Source organism: Alexandromys fortis, unplaced genomic scaffold, assembly GCF_014885135.2.
Source record: "Alexandromys fortis isolate MF-2015 unplaced genomic scaffold, M_Fortis_MF-2015_v1.1 scaffold_75, whole genome shotgun sequence".
In the NCBI taxonomy this organism is placed as follows: Eukaryota; Metazoa; Chordata; class Mammalia; order Rodentia; family Cricetidae; genus Alexandromys; species Alexandromys fortis.
In genome coordinates, this window is record NW_026067956.1 from 570,054 (window position 1) to 587,581 (window position 17,528).

At 52.2% G+C, this 17,528-nt stretch overlaps 1 protein-coding gene across 5 annotated transcripts; it reads right to left on the reverse strand.

The window, feature by feature from the left end:
- Positions 1-4,005: 4,005 nt before the first annotated feature.
- Clu (clusterin) lies at positions 4,006-17,322 on the reverse strand. 5 transcript variants are annotated; one of them, XM_050152191.1, is made up of 9 exons: positions 17,174-17,322; positions 14,217-14,346; positions 12,202-12,350; positions 10,437-10,607; positions 9,440-9,854; positions 8,516-8,620; positions 5,500-5,729; positions 4,523-4,698; positions 4,006-4,239 (listed from the first exon to the last, which is right to left on the reverse strand). In XM_050152191.1, the coding sequence occupies exons 2-9, from the start codon at positions 14,308-14,310 to the stop codon at positions 4,230-4,232; spliced, it is 1,350 nt and encodes a 449-aa protein (XP_050008148.1). In that variant the 5' UTR covers positions 14,311-14,346; positions 17,174-17,322; the 3' UTR covers positions 4,006-4,229. The 5 variants fall into 5 exon arrangements, with proteins under 5 accessions (XP_050008148.1, XP_050008151.1, XP_050008149.1 ...); XM_050152194.1 differs by having other exon boundaries at positions 14,217-14,349; positions 17,174-17,190; XM_050152192.1 differs by lacking the exon at positions 17,174-17,322 and adding an exon at positions 15,936-16,088.
- Positions 17,323-17,528: the final 206 nt, after the last annotated feature.

Consider the following 17,528-nt stretch of genomic DNA (forward strand, 5'->3'; position numbering starts at 1 on the left):
CCAGCTGGGTCAGCATGATTGAGCAACACGCTCACTGACTGTCCTTGGCTCCGCTATAATGGCAGCTTGCCCTCGCTGTCCTGGCAAGATTGTCTCCCCCATTATTCATCTGATGTCATAACACATCTGGAAAACCCCATAACGGACCAAAAACAGTGAACCCCATTCTGGGAAAATCCACACATAGAATCCCCCACCTACCCCACTTTAATTCATAAATAATCACCCTTCCATTAAGTTTGCTCATAAAGGGGGCTATCCAAAATCCCAATGACTCCAAACCCTTGAGAAGCCCTCAATTCCTCAAATGTCCTGCCCTTAAGTCTGTCTGTCTGTCTGTCTGTGTGTCTTCATGCCCACACTTAAAGCCTGCATTGTCGTCTTACCAAGTCCAGAACTTTACTGACTCCAACTTCGCTCCATGCTGACTCATCCTTAAAATAATTTCTTCCCCAGAAGAGGCTGCGCCCAAGTAACAGCCTGGGCCGAGCATCCCCTGCTGCTGGAGACAGGAGCACCCTTTACAGTGTGTATTTTAGAGGGTTTACATTCAACCCTTAAACTCTATGGGTTGAGCAGTCTATTCCAGTCACAGAGGCAGTGAGGGAAGGACTAAGTCCAGTGACTTAGACCTGAAACTTCCAAGTTCCTTAATTCTTCAATTCCCAGGTTGCTCAGTGAACCCAGTGTTCTGGAAATACACGTTCTCGCTGCCGGAACACCTGCGTATCCTGAGGGGCTTTGGCCTCTGATCGATGTAATCTCTTCTTTCTTTGAGCTACTGTCTTCCGACTTCTGCAGGCTATCCCTTCAGAAGACCGCCATGGCATCATCCTTTTGATATTGAGGGATGCTGGGCTTCCAAGGGCATTGCTGGTCTAGATCCCCCTTTCCCCCCTCCTTCCATCTTTCTTCTGTTTCTTCTGGTCCAAGTTCCCATTGGCTGAGTCCTGTCTGCAGCTGCCTCCCCATCAGCTGAACCCCAATCAGGAAGCAGCTCATCCATGCCCCTGGGGGCAAAGGCTAACCTCCTCTCTGGATGTGGGAACTCATGGGTACTGAGATGTGGGCCCGTTCCTGTCTGCTGAGCCTGGACTCTAACAAGTGGGCAGTAATCACTAGAGCATGCAAGAAATGAAAATCAAGTTGGACGATGAGGACCAGTGCCCTCCTGGGGTGGGAGCAGGAATTAGGATAACAGCGCAGCAGCAGCTCTCCAAGCTGAATCTGGGGGGAGGTGAACAACCACCTCTCCACTTGTCTCCCTACTCCTCAGGTAAGCGGCTGAGAAAAAGAGGGGCCCTGGTGAGCTCTGGGGCTCCCATAGGGTGCAACCACCAGCTCTTTGTTCTGAGGTTCTTGTCAAACCCGAATAAACTTAAAGGATGCAGACAAGTGGCCCTTATGTCCTGGGGTCTCTGGCTCAGGATGGGACAAACTTAGACAAGTCAGCCAGACCACTGACATGGTGAGCCAAATGTCCAGTGCCCCCACAGGCTCCCATGTCTGAGCACTTGGTCTCCAGCTGGTGGGGATATTTGGGGATGGTTGTGGAACTGTTCGGAGATGAACCTTCACTGGGCTGTGTCTGGACTGGCAGTTCTTTCTCGAGTTGCTGCTGTTGGGGTATTTTCCTCACAGCAATAGAAAGTAACTGATATTGGAGAATGGGTCAACTCTGTCACCTTGGAATCTTGGATAAGACATGGTGACCTGGCAGGGAAGCAGACTGGTAGCGCTGGCTGGGGAGGGTTGTCAAAGCACACCAACCGAGAGAACACACAGCTCATGAAGGGACCTCTGGTCATTCCATGGGAGCCTCTTTAGGTCTCTGGACTGAGTCTGAAGCTATCCCAGTGACTGTCTCCAGGAGAAAATCTAAACCTAATGTGTCCCTGCCATGGCCCAAGCAAAAAGTTGACCTTGAATGTCTCAGAAAGGAATGGACACCAAGCTCTGCAGATTGTAGCTGGCTTCAGATTTAGAAGTGAGGTTTCCTGGTCTCCGTAAGTAAGGCCCCTGCCTGAGGTCTTTTCCAAGAAGGGTTCTATAACAAGAATAGTGGAGTGGAAGCCAGAAAAATCCTTCTAAAGAGCCTAACCACACAGGCCAAGGAGACTTTGGAATGGGAATCTACAAAGAGGGGCAACATCACCAGGTAATGTGGAGCAAAGGTCACTAAACATCTGAGCTGTTGATATCAGCCTTGTCTTGATGCCAGCTCCACGAGACAGGACCTTTCAGAGGTCAAGAGAAGCCCAGACATTTCCAGAAAATTCCAAAAGGGAGTCACCTATGTTTGTCGGTTTCATGTTCTTGACATGTGTTTCTAGACACAGGATGTCTTTACACAGCCAGTATCATGTGTTCATGGCTGTCAAGGTCATCACGGGCCAGTTTCAAAGAACTAGCTCCTGTCTTTAGGTCCTTTTATCTGCTGATGTGAAAAACCCACCCATTCCTGGGACAGTGTCAGCATGTATGTGTGGCCTTACACATACAACATCATTGGCAAAGATTGGAAACGTGACCCTCCAGTCACCCCCATCCTGTGATGGGCCTTAGGATACTTAGAGAGACTGAGGCAAAGATGAGGTCCCAGAGTGGGTCTGGTGCCAACTCAAGACATGGTCGTTACTCCCCTGGGTGCTGGTACAAGCGAGAGCAGGCTGATCATGGTATCCCAAGCCTGAAGAACCCTCATCCACTTACAGCTGGACCAGAGGTGGACCGTAAGTCACTAAGCTGGGGCAGGAAGAGCTGTACAGGCACGCACGCTGCCCAGCCATCATGAAGCCATGTCAGTCAGCGACGGATACAGCCGGGATATTGGGGTCAGAGGTGAAACTGGGTTAGAGTGGGAAAAGCTCGGAGGCAAACGTTCATTGTGAACCTTGTGAGACTGCACGGCACGGTGTGCCGTTTGCTGTCTCACCAGCAGGGTCAGTGCTGAACTCAGACGATCAGACCCCTTTCTGCACCTTCTCTTCATCTTTGTGCATCCTGGATTGACCGAGTTCTTCCAGAAAACCCCTAGCCAGGCTAGGTCTGCACAGGACCCTAAGTTAGAAGCCTCGGCATCCGTAAGACCACAGTGAAGCCCCTTGGTCTCTGAACCTATTTCCTAGCTTCAGGACTGCAAACCAATGGCCCCTGTCGCTTCTACAGTACCACTCCCAATGGCCTGAGAAACCGGCAAGTAACTAACAAAATGGATGTGGGCAATGGAGATGCAGACGATAGCTGGTCAGCATCACCTGCTGGCACCACCTGGTACTGCAGCTGACCTACAACTCAGCCCAAACTGTGGAGGAATGAATTTAAAACCACTGGAGCAGAGAAACAAACACCCAATAAAGAGGCAAAGATCGTATGGAAAGGCAGTGACCAGAGACCGCCATGGTCCCGAAGGTGGCCCAGGGTTCCGAGTTCTTACAAAAAGAAAACTGCCTCTTCGTTTGGCCTCCACAGCCACACCTTAAAGCACCTGTGTGTCCTATGGCCAGCTCTTATTTTCAGTGCATTCTCTGGGAGACTGCCCCGGCCCTGTCAGGACACAGGGACAGTGCTGGAATGGGAACAAAGTTTCCAGCTTCAGGAATTCGCCTCAGTGGCTTATTGGAACGTGCCTCTCCCGTTCAAAGCCAGAAGTCCCCCGCCCCCGAATGCCATGATGAGTATTCTTTACCCTCTGCTGTCTGGTGGGTCCTTTACAATCACGGGTGTTGCTCCTCCGGTCTCTTCCTACCCATGTGTTTGAGACAAGATCTTTCACTGGGACCTACCACTCACTGAGCAGGAGAAACTGGCCCACCAGCAAGTTCCAGGCCCTCTTGACCACGCTGAGGCTACAAGTGTGTGTCACCACGACCATGCCAGACTTTTACCAAACTCGTGTCTGTGCGAGCACTTTACCAACTGACCCATCTGTTTCTTTGTTCCTTCCCCATACCTAACCAAGGCGCGCAGCCGGCAAGAAAAATCAAGTACGGAAACAGGCCGGGCAACAGATCACAAGGCGGCTTTATTGGATTAGTTGCGTGGGGGAGTTCTTCCCAGGAGCAGCAAGTGCAGGCATTAGAGTGCAGAACCCAGAGGAAGGCTGCTGGGGTGGAGGCCGACTCATGTGGAGACGTGCGGAGCTCGCGAGGGGTCTGTGGCAACCTCAGGGAGTTGGGGGGGGCTTCACTCCTAGAGGCCCCCACATATGGGGAAGCAATGCTTCTGTCTCATTCCACTCTGGAAGGAAAAGGAGGGGAGAAGGAAATTAATCTCCCCCCTAAGAAACAGCTACCAGCACCCACTGTCTTACCTCCAAGGAAAAACATTTCCCAGAGCAAAGAAAGGAAAATCCCCAGGGTTTTCCTAGCTTACCCATGGGCTCCAGCCACAGGGATAGGCGCTGTGCCCAGAGTGTACATTCTGCTCCTTGTCTGGACTCCTGAGGACTTTCCAGCCTCCCAGGGTCTCAGAGACATTTGTCTATCGGCCCCTCGGGGTCACAGAAAGGCTACCTACTTACCGGCTTTTCTTGCGGTATTCCTGCAGCGCTTTCTCCGCCACTGTGTCCATAAACTTAGGGTTATCCCTAGAGACTTCTTCTGGCAACACCACCGTGATGGGGTCAGAGTCAAAGAGCTTCACCACCACCTCAGTGACACGGGAGGGGACGTCTGAGTCAGAGGAGTGGGTTGTCACCTAGGCAGGAAAAGACAAGTGAGACACCTCGACACGATGGCTAGCGTGTGCCCTTCTTTGCCAAAGGATATGGATCTTCACTTTGCCCCTTCAACCAAATATGGGTCTTCTGCTATCTGCCCCTAGTCAAGATGTCTAGGCAATTCAGAGCAAAAAATAGCCCAATCTGAAAGGTCAGAGGCCATTTGAAAACAACCAACTGAGCAGGCACTCCAGAAACTTGATTTTCAAAATGTTTTCTTGTTATCTTGTCTTTTCTCTTATTTTTGCTTTGAGACGAGGTCTCACTCCGTAGTCCAGCCTGTCCTGAGGCTCGCCACCCTTCTAGCTCAGTTTCCTCAATGCTGGCTGACAGCATGCCTGGCCCCAACATTTGCTTGTACAAATGTTAGCCAGTCTGTGGTCAAAACGGGGAGACGGGGTCTCCTAGCACTAAAGGAAGCTATTCTTACCGGCTGACAATGAACCAATTCATGTGCTACTTAACGCAGCCCATGGTAAGGAAGCTGCTCTGCAGGCAGGCTGACGGGTCAGTGACCCGGGGAAGTTTTCCAAAGTTCCCCATTTTTAGTAAGCCACGAAACCTCACTTTCCTTTCCTTGGAAATCGGACTTGGATATTTTGCAAGTGTGAAGGCATTTTCAGTGTTAAAGTATGCCTAGGATTTCCCTAGTCCTTGCCAGTGGAAATCAAAGGTACTCTTGTATGGTACCTTTGTCCCATTCCACCTCTGTGAGGCACACATCATCTCTAGACCTCACGTGGGCCCTAGCCTGGGCACGTGACTGGAACCCAACTCACCGTGGAGACGCGGAGGTAGTAGTCATCTTCGCCCTGTGTGAGGTTAGCCAGCTGGGACACCCAGTTGAACTGCTCGTTCAGCTGCTCCAGCAGGGACGAGGTGTTGAGCATCTTGGTCTGGAGCGAATGAAGCAGCTCGTTGTACCGCTGGGTCAACCTCTCGGCCAGCTGAAGGGAGTCGTTCAGCTCCTGGCGCAGGTGAGCCTGCGCGGGGTTGTTGGCCGAACAGTCTGTCCAGAGGAGAAAGGAACAGAAGCGTGAAGCAAAAAGTCAAAGGGCCATGAAAATGTCACTGGGAACCGGCTGCTGCAGCTGGAACCTGAAGCAGGCAGAGCTCCTGTTGAGTAGAGGGGCCACAAACCAGTTCTTATGACTCCCACAAAACCGCTCCCCCCCCCCCACCCGCCAAATGGGCTTCAAGGCCCTGTTCCCTTCGTGCTTTGGGAAGCGGTGGCAGCTGTGCTAAGCTATGTTGGAGCAGAACAACCGTGTCCTCTCTGGGTGGCAGACATGACCAGTCTTGGTGATTTGTCCCTGAGCTGCGGACCACGCTCTGGGCAACACAAATGTCCGCTGCTCCGTATTTTCAGACCTGGAGCTACCCTGGCTGCCTTAGTTCTTCCCAGGAGTCATTTCCAAACAAGAGGAAGCTGCTGTGCACTGGACACTTCAGAGTGCACCTGCTGTGTGCCAGACACACATCAGGTGCGCCGAGTGTCCTTTTCTCTCAAAGGACGCTTGGTGTGGCCTAAGCATCCAAATTCTGGTTTTACCAGTAATGAAACAGGCTTCCAGAAGTTAAAAACTGGCCCGAATCGATTGGAGAAACAATTCGTGAAACTAGGATTGAGCCCACATCTTCAACTCCTCAACCTAGGCTCTTCCTCCTCTGAGAAGATGGTTCGAGAACATTCGCCAAGCTTGTTTTTGAGCATTTTTGAGAGATTTGGAAATTCTGGTTCTTTACAAGAGCCAGTCAGACCCATAAGCTACAAAACACAGACGTTTGGTGCCTGGGGGTCGGTCATTGCCTGCCCTTGTCCACCCATAGCTGGCCAGGGAGCTCCTGCAGAGAAGAGAAAAATTTCCATCTTCCTTTCTGGTCCTTGAGTGCCCTGCAGATGTCAGGCTTCTAGGACCTAGAAAGTGCCCATGTCATCTGAACACCAGTTTTCCCCACCCCTTCACTATTTTTAAAACATCTAGGAGTGGCCATATGAAAACAAAGAGAGAGAAAGCCTCCCGGGCCCTGTGTGCAGCTGCAATTATTATACTGAAATAAAATAGAATGCTGTGTGGGGCAAGAAACAGGATTAGAGACAGGAAGCCAGGCTGAGAAGAAAGTTTTGAGGAATAACCCGAATGCTCTTACTACTAAATATCCCAAACAAGGAAAAGTCCTCAAGGAGCTAAGAGTGTCGAATGGCGGTTCTCAACCTGGAGCCATGCCACCAACCAGGGGCATTCTGGAAGTTCTGAAGATATTTCTGATTGTCGCAGCGGAGGGAGGGTGGCTGCTGGCATCTGGCAGGTGGAAGCCAAAGATGCTATTAAACGCTCAGCATTGCAAAGGTCCGCCCCACAGGGCTGAATCAAGACGTCCCAGGCTAGAGGTCCTGGTAAGCACCGTGAAGGGGTGGCAGAGTGTGGTCTAGGATCGCTAAGTCTGATGTCAGAGAGCCAGTCTATAAGGTGACTGGCTTCTTTGTGGTCAGGTTCTCTGTCATTCAATTATCCCGACAGTTTACTGGGGAAAGTCTGCAAGGGGGGGCCAGATATCTGTCTAAAATTGCACACCATAACCTTCGAAAAACTCTAATGTTTGTTTGCATGGGCTCCTGACATCGCAGGAGGGAGGCGAGGAATATTTAACCAGACTCTGAAGGCCTGTCCTGGCCAACCACAGGTATGAAGTAACGGGGGAACGACAGGGTTGATAAGGAATATTAACCCTCTGTGATCCAAGCAGGGTGTGCTGCAAAGACAGGGGACCACTGTAAAGAGTGGGCTCAGAGCAGGGGCATGTGATCGACAGGCAGACCCGACAAAACTGCGAGAAACAGTTCGGGTTTTGCTTATGTTTCGTTTTGTTTTGTTTGAGACAGAATCTCACTATGTAGCCAAGACTGGCCTTGAACTCACCATTGTCCTACCTCAGCCTCCTAAGTGCTGGAATTATTGGGTGTGTGTGTGGGGGGGGGGGTGCTGCTATACCCAGGATGCCATACCCAGGTTGCCTGGGGAACTACTGAAGGAACATATTTCCTCTTCTGAGGCGCTAATCCACCAAAAAGAACATGACCAGAATTGCAAGGACCACTGTCACATAGCTCAGGGTTCCCAGAGAGAAACCCCAGGGTTATGTTCACGAGCACAGCATAAGGGAGACGTCTTGTGTCTCCTAATCTTAGGCAAGTCACTTAGCCATTCTGCAAGATAGAAAGAGCTCACAAGGTCACTCTCAAGGGTGAACAAGCATCTGCGAAGTGTTTACAACAGTGCTCGTTAAACAAAACTGCATGTCATCTAAGATTTCACAATATGAAGTGGGAAGAAGAAAAAAAAAACAAGATCTACTAGGCTTAGCACTGCGTACAAAGCAACCAGGAGAATGGGCTGTGGATTGCTGATAGCTATAGTCAAATTCCATGGCAACACCCACCGTGGACTGCAGGTTTACCATGGGCCACCAAGGTGGTGAGCGCCTCAGATGTACCTCATCTATGTTAGAACAATCTCCATCTGAACTTGATTCCAAGTACGGTGGGTGTGGCTCGGCGGCAGAGCACTTGCCTATCAGGCATGAGGCACTGGGTTCTATGCCAGCTTCCAAATAACGAACCTAACTCTCGACATGAGGGCAGCGGGCTATGCGCCAGGGTGAGGACCCTCCCAGGGACCGCAGCTCACAGACAGAGAATTAGTTTCTGAAGAAGGCCAGCACCAGTGAGTCAGTCACTAGTGATCCAAAGTCAGATGACCCCAGCGCCAAGTCAGAGACTGGTCACCCACTCACCCACGGACAAGATCTCCTGGCATTTCTCGCACTGGCCCTTCATCTTCAGGCATCCTGTGGAGTTGTGGCGGATCTCCTTGCACACTGCACGGTCATCCTCACCTTCTGGACATACATGAGGGGAGAAAGAGGCAAGCTGAGGCACACAGCACTTTGGAAGGGAGCCTGCCAGACATAACACTGCCCGCACCTCTCTGCTCAGTTCTGTGCTTGGGGAAGAGGCGGGTGATTGTTTGTCTAAGCATGTGGACTTCCCTGTGGCTCCCTGAGGATATCCCCACGGCTCCCCAGCAGGTACAGTTTGTGTTCCCACCGTCTCCATCTCTCCTGCCACATTCCCTCAGCTGCGTGCCTTGGACATCACAGCCCACTCTGTTCTGCAGCCTCCTTGGCTGGTGGTTCTCCCTAACCAGCCATCAAGCCCCACAGTGCAAACCACATAATGGTGTCAGGACACAGAGCCCTGATGAAGAATATTGCTCCTCAGACACTGGCTTCTTGTGTTCGTGTTACATTTCATCCTTACAGACATTGCATGGTAAGGCCACAGCCACGAGCCTCTTCTTTAAGGGCGATCAAGGCTGTGATACAGTTCATTGCATGGAAGGGCAGGCTTCCCACACCACACCTCAAAAGCTCCTAAGAAAGAAGCTGAGGCCCCGCAGGAGGCACGGCCCAGGTCACACCCTGAGTTGGCTACTAAGAACACAGGCTCCAACCTCTGCAGTGCTAGATTGAACTGGACGCCACTATGTCGTCTACATTGCTTTACCCCCGTCCTAGCACCTTTGCCCTGTAAATGAAGAGAATGCCAGCCTAGGGGGCTTCTAGGAACACGAACATGGCACATGCCAAGCCCTGGAAGAGCCTTAACATCTGGAAGGCTCCCATTCCAGCTGGGAAAGCAAGCAAGCATTTTCTGACCTCTTATGAGATCCATGTCCGGGAACTGGAAGGCTGGGCTGTGGAACTGGAAGTCCATGGCCTGTTGAGCCTGGTGGATCATATCGAAGAAAGGCTGGAACATGTCGTGGAAGCTCAGGGGCCCAAAGTGGGAGAGAGGCAGGAGGCTGCGGACTAAGCGAGACTTGGGGTATAAGAAATGAGGTCTCCTGTGTGAGGGGAAGCCAAAGGGTGAGAGGTAGTGGCTGTCCCGCGGCTCGTGGCTGAAGAAGCGGTCCTGGAAAAGCATGTCCATGATGCCAGACGCCCGGGTAAATCTGTCCTGCATGGCGTCGAGGGCTTGGCTCTGCTGCCGGTCACTCTCCATGAGGGAGTCAATGCGGTCACCGTTCATCCAGAAGTAGAAGGGTGAGCTCTGGTTCAGAAACTCCTCCAGCTGGGACCCAGAGAAGCCCAGTAAGGGGGTGTGGCCTCCGGCCTGCGTTCTGATCACGCAGCAGGTGACCCAGCTCCCCACTCTTCTGGCTCCCGGATATCCTGACAACTAGAGCCACCGCACCTCCCTCTCACCGCGACACTCAGAGGCTCACCCTGAGCCCCTGTCATCTTGGACCCTAGGGGACAGTCCCTCCTGCTTAGCTGGTCAAACTTCAGAAAACGGTGCCTTTTAAAGTCCCAACCTTGTGAAGCTCACAGGTAGGGATAGAATCAACGCGAATATACTGAATATTCTTAATTCCTTCTTCCTAGTTGAACACAGGATTCTGCCGTACTGTAAGGCCATTTTACCTAGCTCGTTAAAGGTCTCCTGGGAGACGGTACCTGGCAACCACATCTGTGATTTTTTTTTTCCAACATCTGCACTCATGTCAGACATCACCAATCAACCATGATACTAACGAGGCAAGCCGTCAAGCAAGGCTAATCACCTGTACCCAGCACACGGAATGAGGCCTGTTTCAGGGATTCCCAACATGCCCCACTCAGAACCCAGGCCAGGCCCATGTCTCCTTCTCACCTGGCGGCCGACGAGACCAGAGCCGCTTCTGCAGACACGAGCATAGAACTTCATGCAGGTCTGCTTCAGGCAGGGCTTGCACTCTTCCCAGAGGGCCATCATGGTCTCGTTGCACACTTCCGGGAAGGCCTTCAGCTTCATTTCAGAGTCCCTGGTCTCTTCTAGAGCATCCTTCAGGGAGAGAACAAGGCCAGGTGAGCCACACGAAGACCCGCAGGCCTCCCTGGGCTATGCTCAATGTGCTACTGCAGCCCCCACCTTCTCTCTGGTCCTGCAGCCCCCATCTTCTCTCTGGTCCTGCAGCCCCCACCTTCTCTCTGGTCCTGCAGCCCCCATCTTCTCTCTGGTCCTGGTGCCCCCACCTTCTCTCTGGTTCTGCAGCCCCCATCTTCTCTCTGGCCCAGGTGCCATCCTCTTCTCTCTGGCCCTGGTACCCCCACCTTCTCTCTGGCCCTGGTACCCCCACCTTCTCTCTGGCCCTGGTACCCCCACCTTCTCTCTGGCCCAGGTGCCCTCCTCTTCTCTCTGGCCCAGGTGCCCCCACCTTCGCTCTGGCCCTGCAGCCCCCATCTTCTCTGTCATGCTCTCAGCAGCCTCTCATCCTTCAAGACCCAGCTGCTCCCTAGGCTCTCCCAGACCTCTCTGACTCACTTCCCTGACAGTCTCTTCCTCAGGCCCCACCTCTCCCTTACACCTCGTCTCCTCCTCTCAGCTCCCCAAAGACGCCTGTCTCATCTCTCCGTTATGGCGGCGGCCCCTGGCATGCAAACCGAAGCCATGGAAGCAGAAGTCGCATCAACCATCGAACCCATTACCATGCCCCTGGCCCAGTTACTGGCCCCAGGGCTTGCCAAAGTAAAAATTTTAAATCCTGTGCCTGAAGAGATGTTAGTTTCCAGCAGATGTGCACACCTACATACAGATCTGGGACATAAGTGTGTGTGAATGATGGAGGTGTGTACAAATTCTACCATATGGGTGGGTGTGCACCGGGGCCTACCAGGATGCTCAAGCGGAGAAGACAAGTTAAACTAATGGTAACCCAGCGGCCCCCAGTTATCATCCGTGGTCTTATCCACCCAGGGTCAACCACATTCTAAAAATAGTATCAAGGACCGTGAGGAATGAAGGTATTTTGAGAGGGAGGGCAATATATATGCATAACTTTCTCAGCAGTGTAAGATCATAATTGTTCTATTTTGTGGTTGTTGTTCATATCTTCCTGGCTATAATTTATAAATTGGCACTATCATGGGCAGGTACACAAAGACATATCCAGAGGGCCTGGTTCTCTCCACGGCTTCAGGCTTCCCCCCTGTGGCAAAGTGGGAATGGATGTATGTCGAAGGATAAATTAGGAGGCCTCTGCAGTAATTTTAAAATATTACCATAAACCCTCTCACGTTCAAAGTAATTTTGAATACAGAAGACAAGAGTAGCGGGGAGGAGCCAGGCGCTGCTGTGATTCACCCCAACCCAGGCCTGCGCCCGGTCCCTGCCCTCAACAAGGCAAGCATTAGACAAATCTATTGAAATGAACCTGGGCTTCAGGCCCTGGGCCGGACATGCAAGGAAACCAGATCCAAGACCTCAGCTTTCACAAGCAAATGTGCCTTCCCTGTTTCCTCGGTCTAGCCCAGCTTCAGCAAAACCCTGCACGGACTGTGCTAGGGCACCATGGCAACCCCTGGAGACATCTGCCCACCACCACCCCTTCTTCCCCTCCAGCAGGGAGAGCCAGGACCCGGTCAAGGCTTGTCCCTACCTCCTTCTTCTTCTTGGCTTCCTCTAAACTGCTGAGCAGTGACTTGCGCTCCGCATTGGTTTTTTCTATGAGGGTCTTTATCTCCTTTACTCCCTGGACGGCATTTTGAATTTCCTTATTAATGTACTTACTCCCTTGAGAGGACATTTCTGTGAGAGGCAAGAAGGTAGTAGGAGTTGAGAGGAAGCAATGACTGGAGGAATATCTCGGGAGCAAGTGAGGCTGTGCGGAAGCCCTGCTCTGATGGTGTGGGGGCTAAAATACCATCACCACCAACCACCCCAAGCCCCAAGCCAGTGGCAGCTGCTATGGTCTGTGTCCTGCCTCTATGTCTCATCACAGGACTCATGGTAGATGTCACCCCACAGCTCAGAAACACAAACCACAGCCACCCTGGGGAGCCAAAGGTCACGGAGGATATTTCAAGGAAAAGAGAAAAAAAAAGTGATGGTTAACCTCTTAAGCATCAAAATATAATAAAAATCTGTTGTTTTCGGATATAGCTCTTTCTGGAGTTCAGGTTAAAGCAGCCTTTGTCCTTCTTTGTCCAATGCACAGTGACAGGTGATGGGGACAGGAAAATGAAGGAAATGGCAAGGGACAGCATGGAGACAGGAAGATAAATGACGGGCTGCAATCACCATGGAGACTGTAACCAAGGCACAGCAGCGGGTGACGCAGGCAATGACACATCGTGACACAGCAACACCACCTACTGGATACTTATCCTGCGTCAAGCACCATTTCCTACACCTCAGATGGGTCCTATCCACTACTCCTGACGCCATTGTCAAAGGCATCCAATGAGAAGGGGAAGTGGGGCGGGGGAGGGGGGAGGGGGAGGGAGCGGTATTGAGCCAAGGGCACAGAGTCTCAATCCTGCAGTGAGAGTGACCCCAGAGATCAAGGGTCCTAGTGGTGCTCGTGGTTATAATGCTGTGTCCTATCGTTTGTAGCGTGCTAAGAATGTCTGAACCCCAACAGTGGGGTGAGATGATGGGAACCTAATAGTTTGACAACGGCAGTCATTTCGCCATGTGTATCAACATCAGAGCATCAGGTTGTATTCTGTAATACCCCGTTCTGACGCGCCAATCATGTCTCAGTAGAGGTGGAGTTTAGGAGCAGAGCGATGTGCTCAAGCCTGAGGTTTACAGTTAGAACAGAGGTTCTCAACCGTGAGCCACAACTCCTTTGGGGGTAGGGGTCGTGTGACTGTTTCACAGGGGTCGCATAGGCTGCATGTCAGATATTTCCAGTACGATTTGTAACAGTAGCAAAATTACAGTTATGAAGTCGTAGTGAAAATAATTTTATGGTTGGGGGGCACCACAGCATAACACAGGAATTGTATTAATGGGTCCCAGCACCAGGAAGTTAGAGAACCACGAAATTAGAGCAGATAGGGAAAACTCACACCCAGGTCTGATCCAAATATCTGGGGTTTTTTTTAAATGAAAACTCTCACAGAACTGGCCAGCTAATGAGCAAGAGGTCGTCAGAGAAGGAAGGAGGAAAGGCAGGTTTCTGGGGGAGACTTGGAAGATGGGGAGGAGGGGGTGGGAGATAGAGAAGAGGGGGTGGGAGGTGGGAAAAAAAAAGGGGCAATCTCAGGTGACTATTTTGTGTTGAATTGTACCTGGTTAAGAACACTGATGGAACCAGGTTTCCAAGGGGAGAGGTTTGGGGACACGTGGGAAAGAACTCTGGAAATCACACAAAGTAGAGACCGACAGAGTTTCAAACAGTCCGGGCACAGCTTTGAGAGAAAAGTAAGAAAGCCAAGTGAGGGGACCAGGAAGGAATGAAGGAATGGCTTAGGATATAGAGGCCTATTCTGGAAGGCACCTGACCACAAAAACTCTAAGCAGGAGCTTAGAGACTGAGAGAGGACAGAACACACGGAAAGGTACAGACCCGGGGTGCAGGATGACAACAGCCCTCAGCACTTGGGGACTGAGTTTGGAGAGCTGGCCCTGCCCTAGGCCCTGCCACCTCCCCCTGAGTCTACTTGCCCTGGAGCTCATTATCGGAGATCTCCTCCTCTCCCAGGACCACGCCATTGTCCCAGGTCAGCAGCAACGCCACGCACAGCAGGAGAATCTTCATGGCGGGGCCTCCTCTGTGTCAGGAGTCCTAGCAGGTCTGCTTGGAAAGAAAGAACAGAACAACATGGTAAGAGGCAGGCAGCTTATGTGTTTCCTGCCACCTGCTTCAGCTCCCGGAGAAAGGAGGGGGCGTGGGATTGGACCTGGGGCCCTCGTCTCTCCGTTACTGTTACTGCAATTTATCCCCAGCAACCTGGGATAAAACACATCCTTTCCCTATCCCCTTCAATGGGACCACACCCTTACCCCCAGCCCAGCCCTGCTCTCCCCTGAGAGCCCCCAGGGCTGTCTAAGTGTGCTTTTCCAGAGTCAGAGGAAGCATTTACCCCCTTCAGTCAGCACCGCAGATTCAATCCATTTGACTCTCTCTGGGTGAGGTGCCTGCCAGGATAAACATGGATTCCAGTGGGGTGGGGGTGGGGCAAAGAAGCAGACTGAGGAGAGAAGGACTGGTTAGGAAGCTGAGACAGCAGAGCGAGGGAAGGGAAGACAAAGCCAGGGATTAGCAATGAGCCCCCGCGAAAGTCCCTTCAGGAGGAGAGGCACATTGGTTCCAGCAAATCCCTTTCACACGCTTGTTCCCTCTAAGCCTGAACCAGCCTGCTCTGCCAAGGTGCCCCTGCCACCACTGGGCTGGCTGCCCTGAGCCAGGGGACACAGGCTGAAGCCCCAGTATTACACAATGGATCCTTTCCCAGAAGCTGGATTGGTTGCATAAAAAGGCACAAACACAAACGCACATGCAGGTGCGTGCATACACACACACACACACACACATACACATGCACACACACACGCGCGCGCGCGCGCACACACACACATGCTTTGCATCGCCAACCCTGCCCAGAATGGCTTATCTGGGCTCACCAACTTCCCATCACTACAGGAACAGAGAAGGGGGACCCGTCTTTCTTACTGAAATGGCTCTCAGCTGGACAGGCCCCTCGGCACGCTGGGTAAATTATTAATAGGGAAGGCCTCTCCTGAGGCGTAATTGTGGACATGGGCAGAGGAGCTGCATGGGAGAAGAGACGGGCACTTTCCCAGTGGTGGTGGGTGGGCAGCTGGACCAGCCTGGTTTCAGATCTACTTGGAAGGTCCTGATCCCATAGGCCTCCCAGATGCTAGCCCAAGGCCTGAAATGCCTCAAACAGGGACAGACCCTTTGCCACATCAGAGATGAGACCACAGAAATGCCTGCGGGTGAGAGAAACCTCAAGTGTGACTTTGGGAAACTCCATTCAAATGGGTTTTCTAACCAGAGCATAGCACGGTGCCCAGAAGCAGGGCAGGGTAGCTAAGGAAGACTAATGAATGGGAGGTGAGGCAGGATCAAGATGAGCCACAGTGGGCCTGGGACCTGCCAAAGGAGACCCAGGGCCTGGAGAGCACCAAGCTCCCAGATAAGAAGGGGGGGGGTCACTCTTCTACCTAACCTCTGCACTTCTAAAAGAGGGCCAAGGCCTAGAGACTAGTGAGGTTCCCAAGACACACTATAAGCCAGCTGCCACCCAGGATAAGAGACCAGCTCTCCAGAACCTCCTTTTAGTATTCTTTCCTTGGCATCCTAAGTCTTAAATCTCCCTGCCTCAGTTTCTTTCTCCATAAAATGGAGCTGATACAGACCTCAAAGATGCGATCGATGGATCCTCTGCTCTGTGAATCTGCTAACAACAGACTCCCTGAGGTCTGATGGCAATGCTGACTCTGGGTCAGAATCTGCTTGTCTCGCAAGGTACTGCGGTGCCGTTGGTCCAAGGACAATGCCACACAGCCCGGCGCCCTCCCTCTACACTGACTCACTTCCTCTCATCACTTGGAGGCTGGCCTACTGCCTGACTGCCAGCTGCCCAGAGTGGATGAGCCCCACCAGGGCCAAGGATCTCCTTATCTAAGAGGACAACACCGCCTCTTCCCTCGAGGCGTGCTTTCTCCATTTTTGTCAATGCACTTTTATAAACCATCCGTTTATAAGTCCTGCTTTCAAATGCTCTTTAAAGTGGTTGTCTAATATTTCACTGGCTAACGTTTATTATTCTCACAAGGTTGGGCAGCTAGATTGTACTCTCATGTGCTTCCTGTTACAGACCCTGCATAGATTCTCCAATTCCTAACTCTTTCCTTTAAAACGGCGGTAGCAGCAGCAGCAGCTTTTAAAACTGGGTCCAGAAATTCTGGAAAGTCAGCAAGCATCTGTTATCATTAGTATAAGGCTGGAGGCTGAACCCTTAATCCTCTCCAGGCCTCAGATTACCATCTATACAATGATCCGGTGGGATCAGACGTCTCAGGCCCTGATGGAGCGTTTCTCTGAAGTACTGGGTGCATTCAGTCCGGTGTTAAGCAGGACTGGATGGCTGAAGTGTGTCCTTAAATACACATCTTATTTATTATGTGCTGTCCTGGGAGCTGGAAGGGGAGGCGCTAACACAGTGACTCATGCATGTAAGGCATCAGCCACCACCAAGATCCGCACCTGCACGCAGCGCGCAGCCACTTGCGCCCCTGCGCCTTCCGTAGCGCAGCGCAACGCACACAACGCAACGCAGGCTTCAACCCTCAGTTTCCCCATTTTTGCAAAAGGAAGATCTTTGCATGCGTCCTGTTGAACAGCCTTGAAATTGTGATCCGGGCTAATGAACCTTGAAATTGTGATCCGGGCTTATGAACACAGGGACTCCCGAGTCTGAGCCGGCGAGCAGCCCCCGTACAGTTCGACCAGGCTCGGCAGTCTGGTGATGGGGCTCTGGCCTCCTCCCACTTCCCCACGGCTGCGCCATCTCTCCACCTGGATGCTGTCCCTATCCTCCCATCCCTCCCAGTGTGGCTTCAGCCCTAGGATGGGAAAGGTGGGGACGTCTCACCGGTCTGCGGCGTCGCTCCAGTGCGCTCCTCCTGGTAACGCTGGCGGTGAGAACCAGGGAAGCGTCCTATTTATAGTGCTCGGCTCAAGTACACCCCCTTCGGGGCTGGCTGCAAACCTGCATGACTCACGCCCAGAGAATGCTGGGGAATGCACCAGGAGCTTTCTGGAAGTCTGGCGGTGGGGGTGGGAGGTGCAGCACTCTGCGGGGGGCACCGGGGGGCGCATGGGTATCACAAATGACCCTGCCTGTGCCAGAAGGACCCTAGATTGGTGACTGCCCTCTTCCCTGCGTGCTGCAGAAGGACTCACAGCCAGGCCCTAACAGAAGAGCTTTAGGGGAAGAGGAGTCACAT

Bases quoted from the DNA above. Each gene is read 5' to 3' on its own strand.
- Clu (XM_050152191.1), bottom strand. From the start codon at position 14,310: ATGAAGATTCTCCTGCTGTGCGTGGCGTTGCTGCTGACCTGGGACAAT. The intron at 8,621-9,439 runs GTCAGAAAATGC...ATGTATGTCCAG, and splicing joins GGACATGGATCTCATAAGAG to AAGGTGAGGATGACCGTGCA. The intron at 5,730-8,515 runs GTGAGTGGGTGA...TCCTCTGGACAG, and splicing joins CCAGGAGATCTTGTCCGTGG to ACTGTTCGGCCAACAACCCC.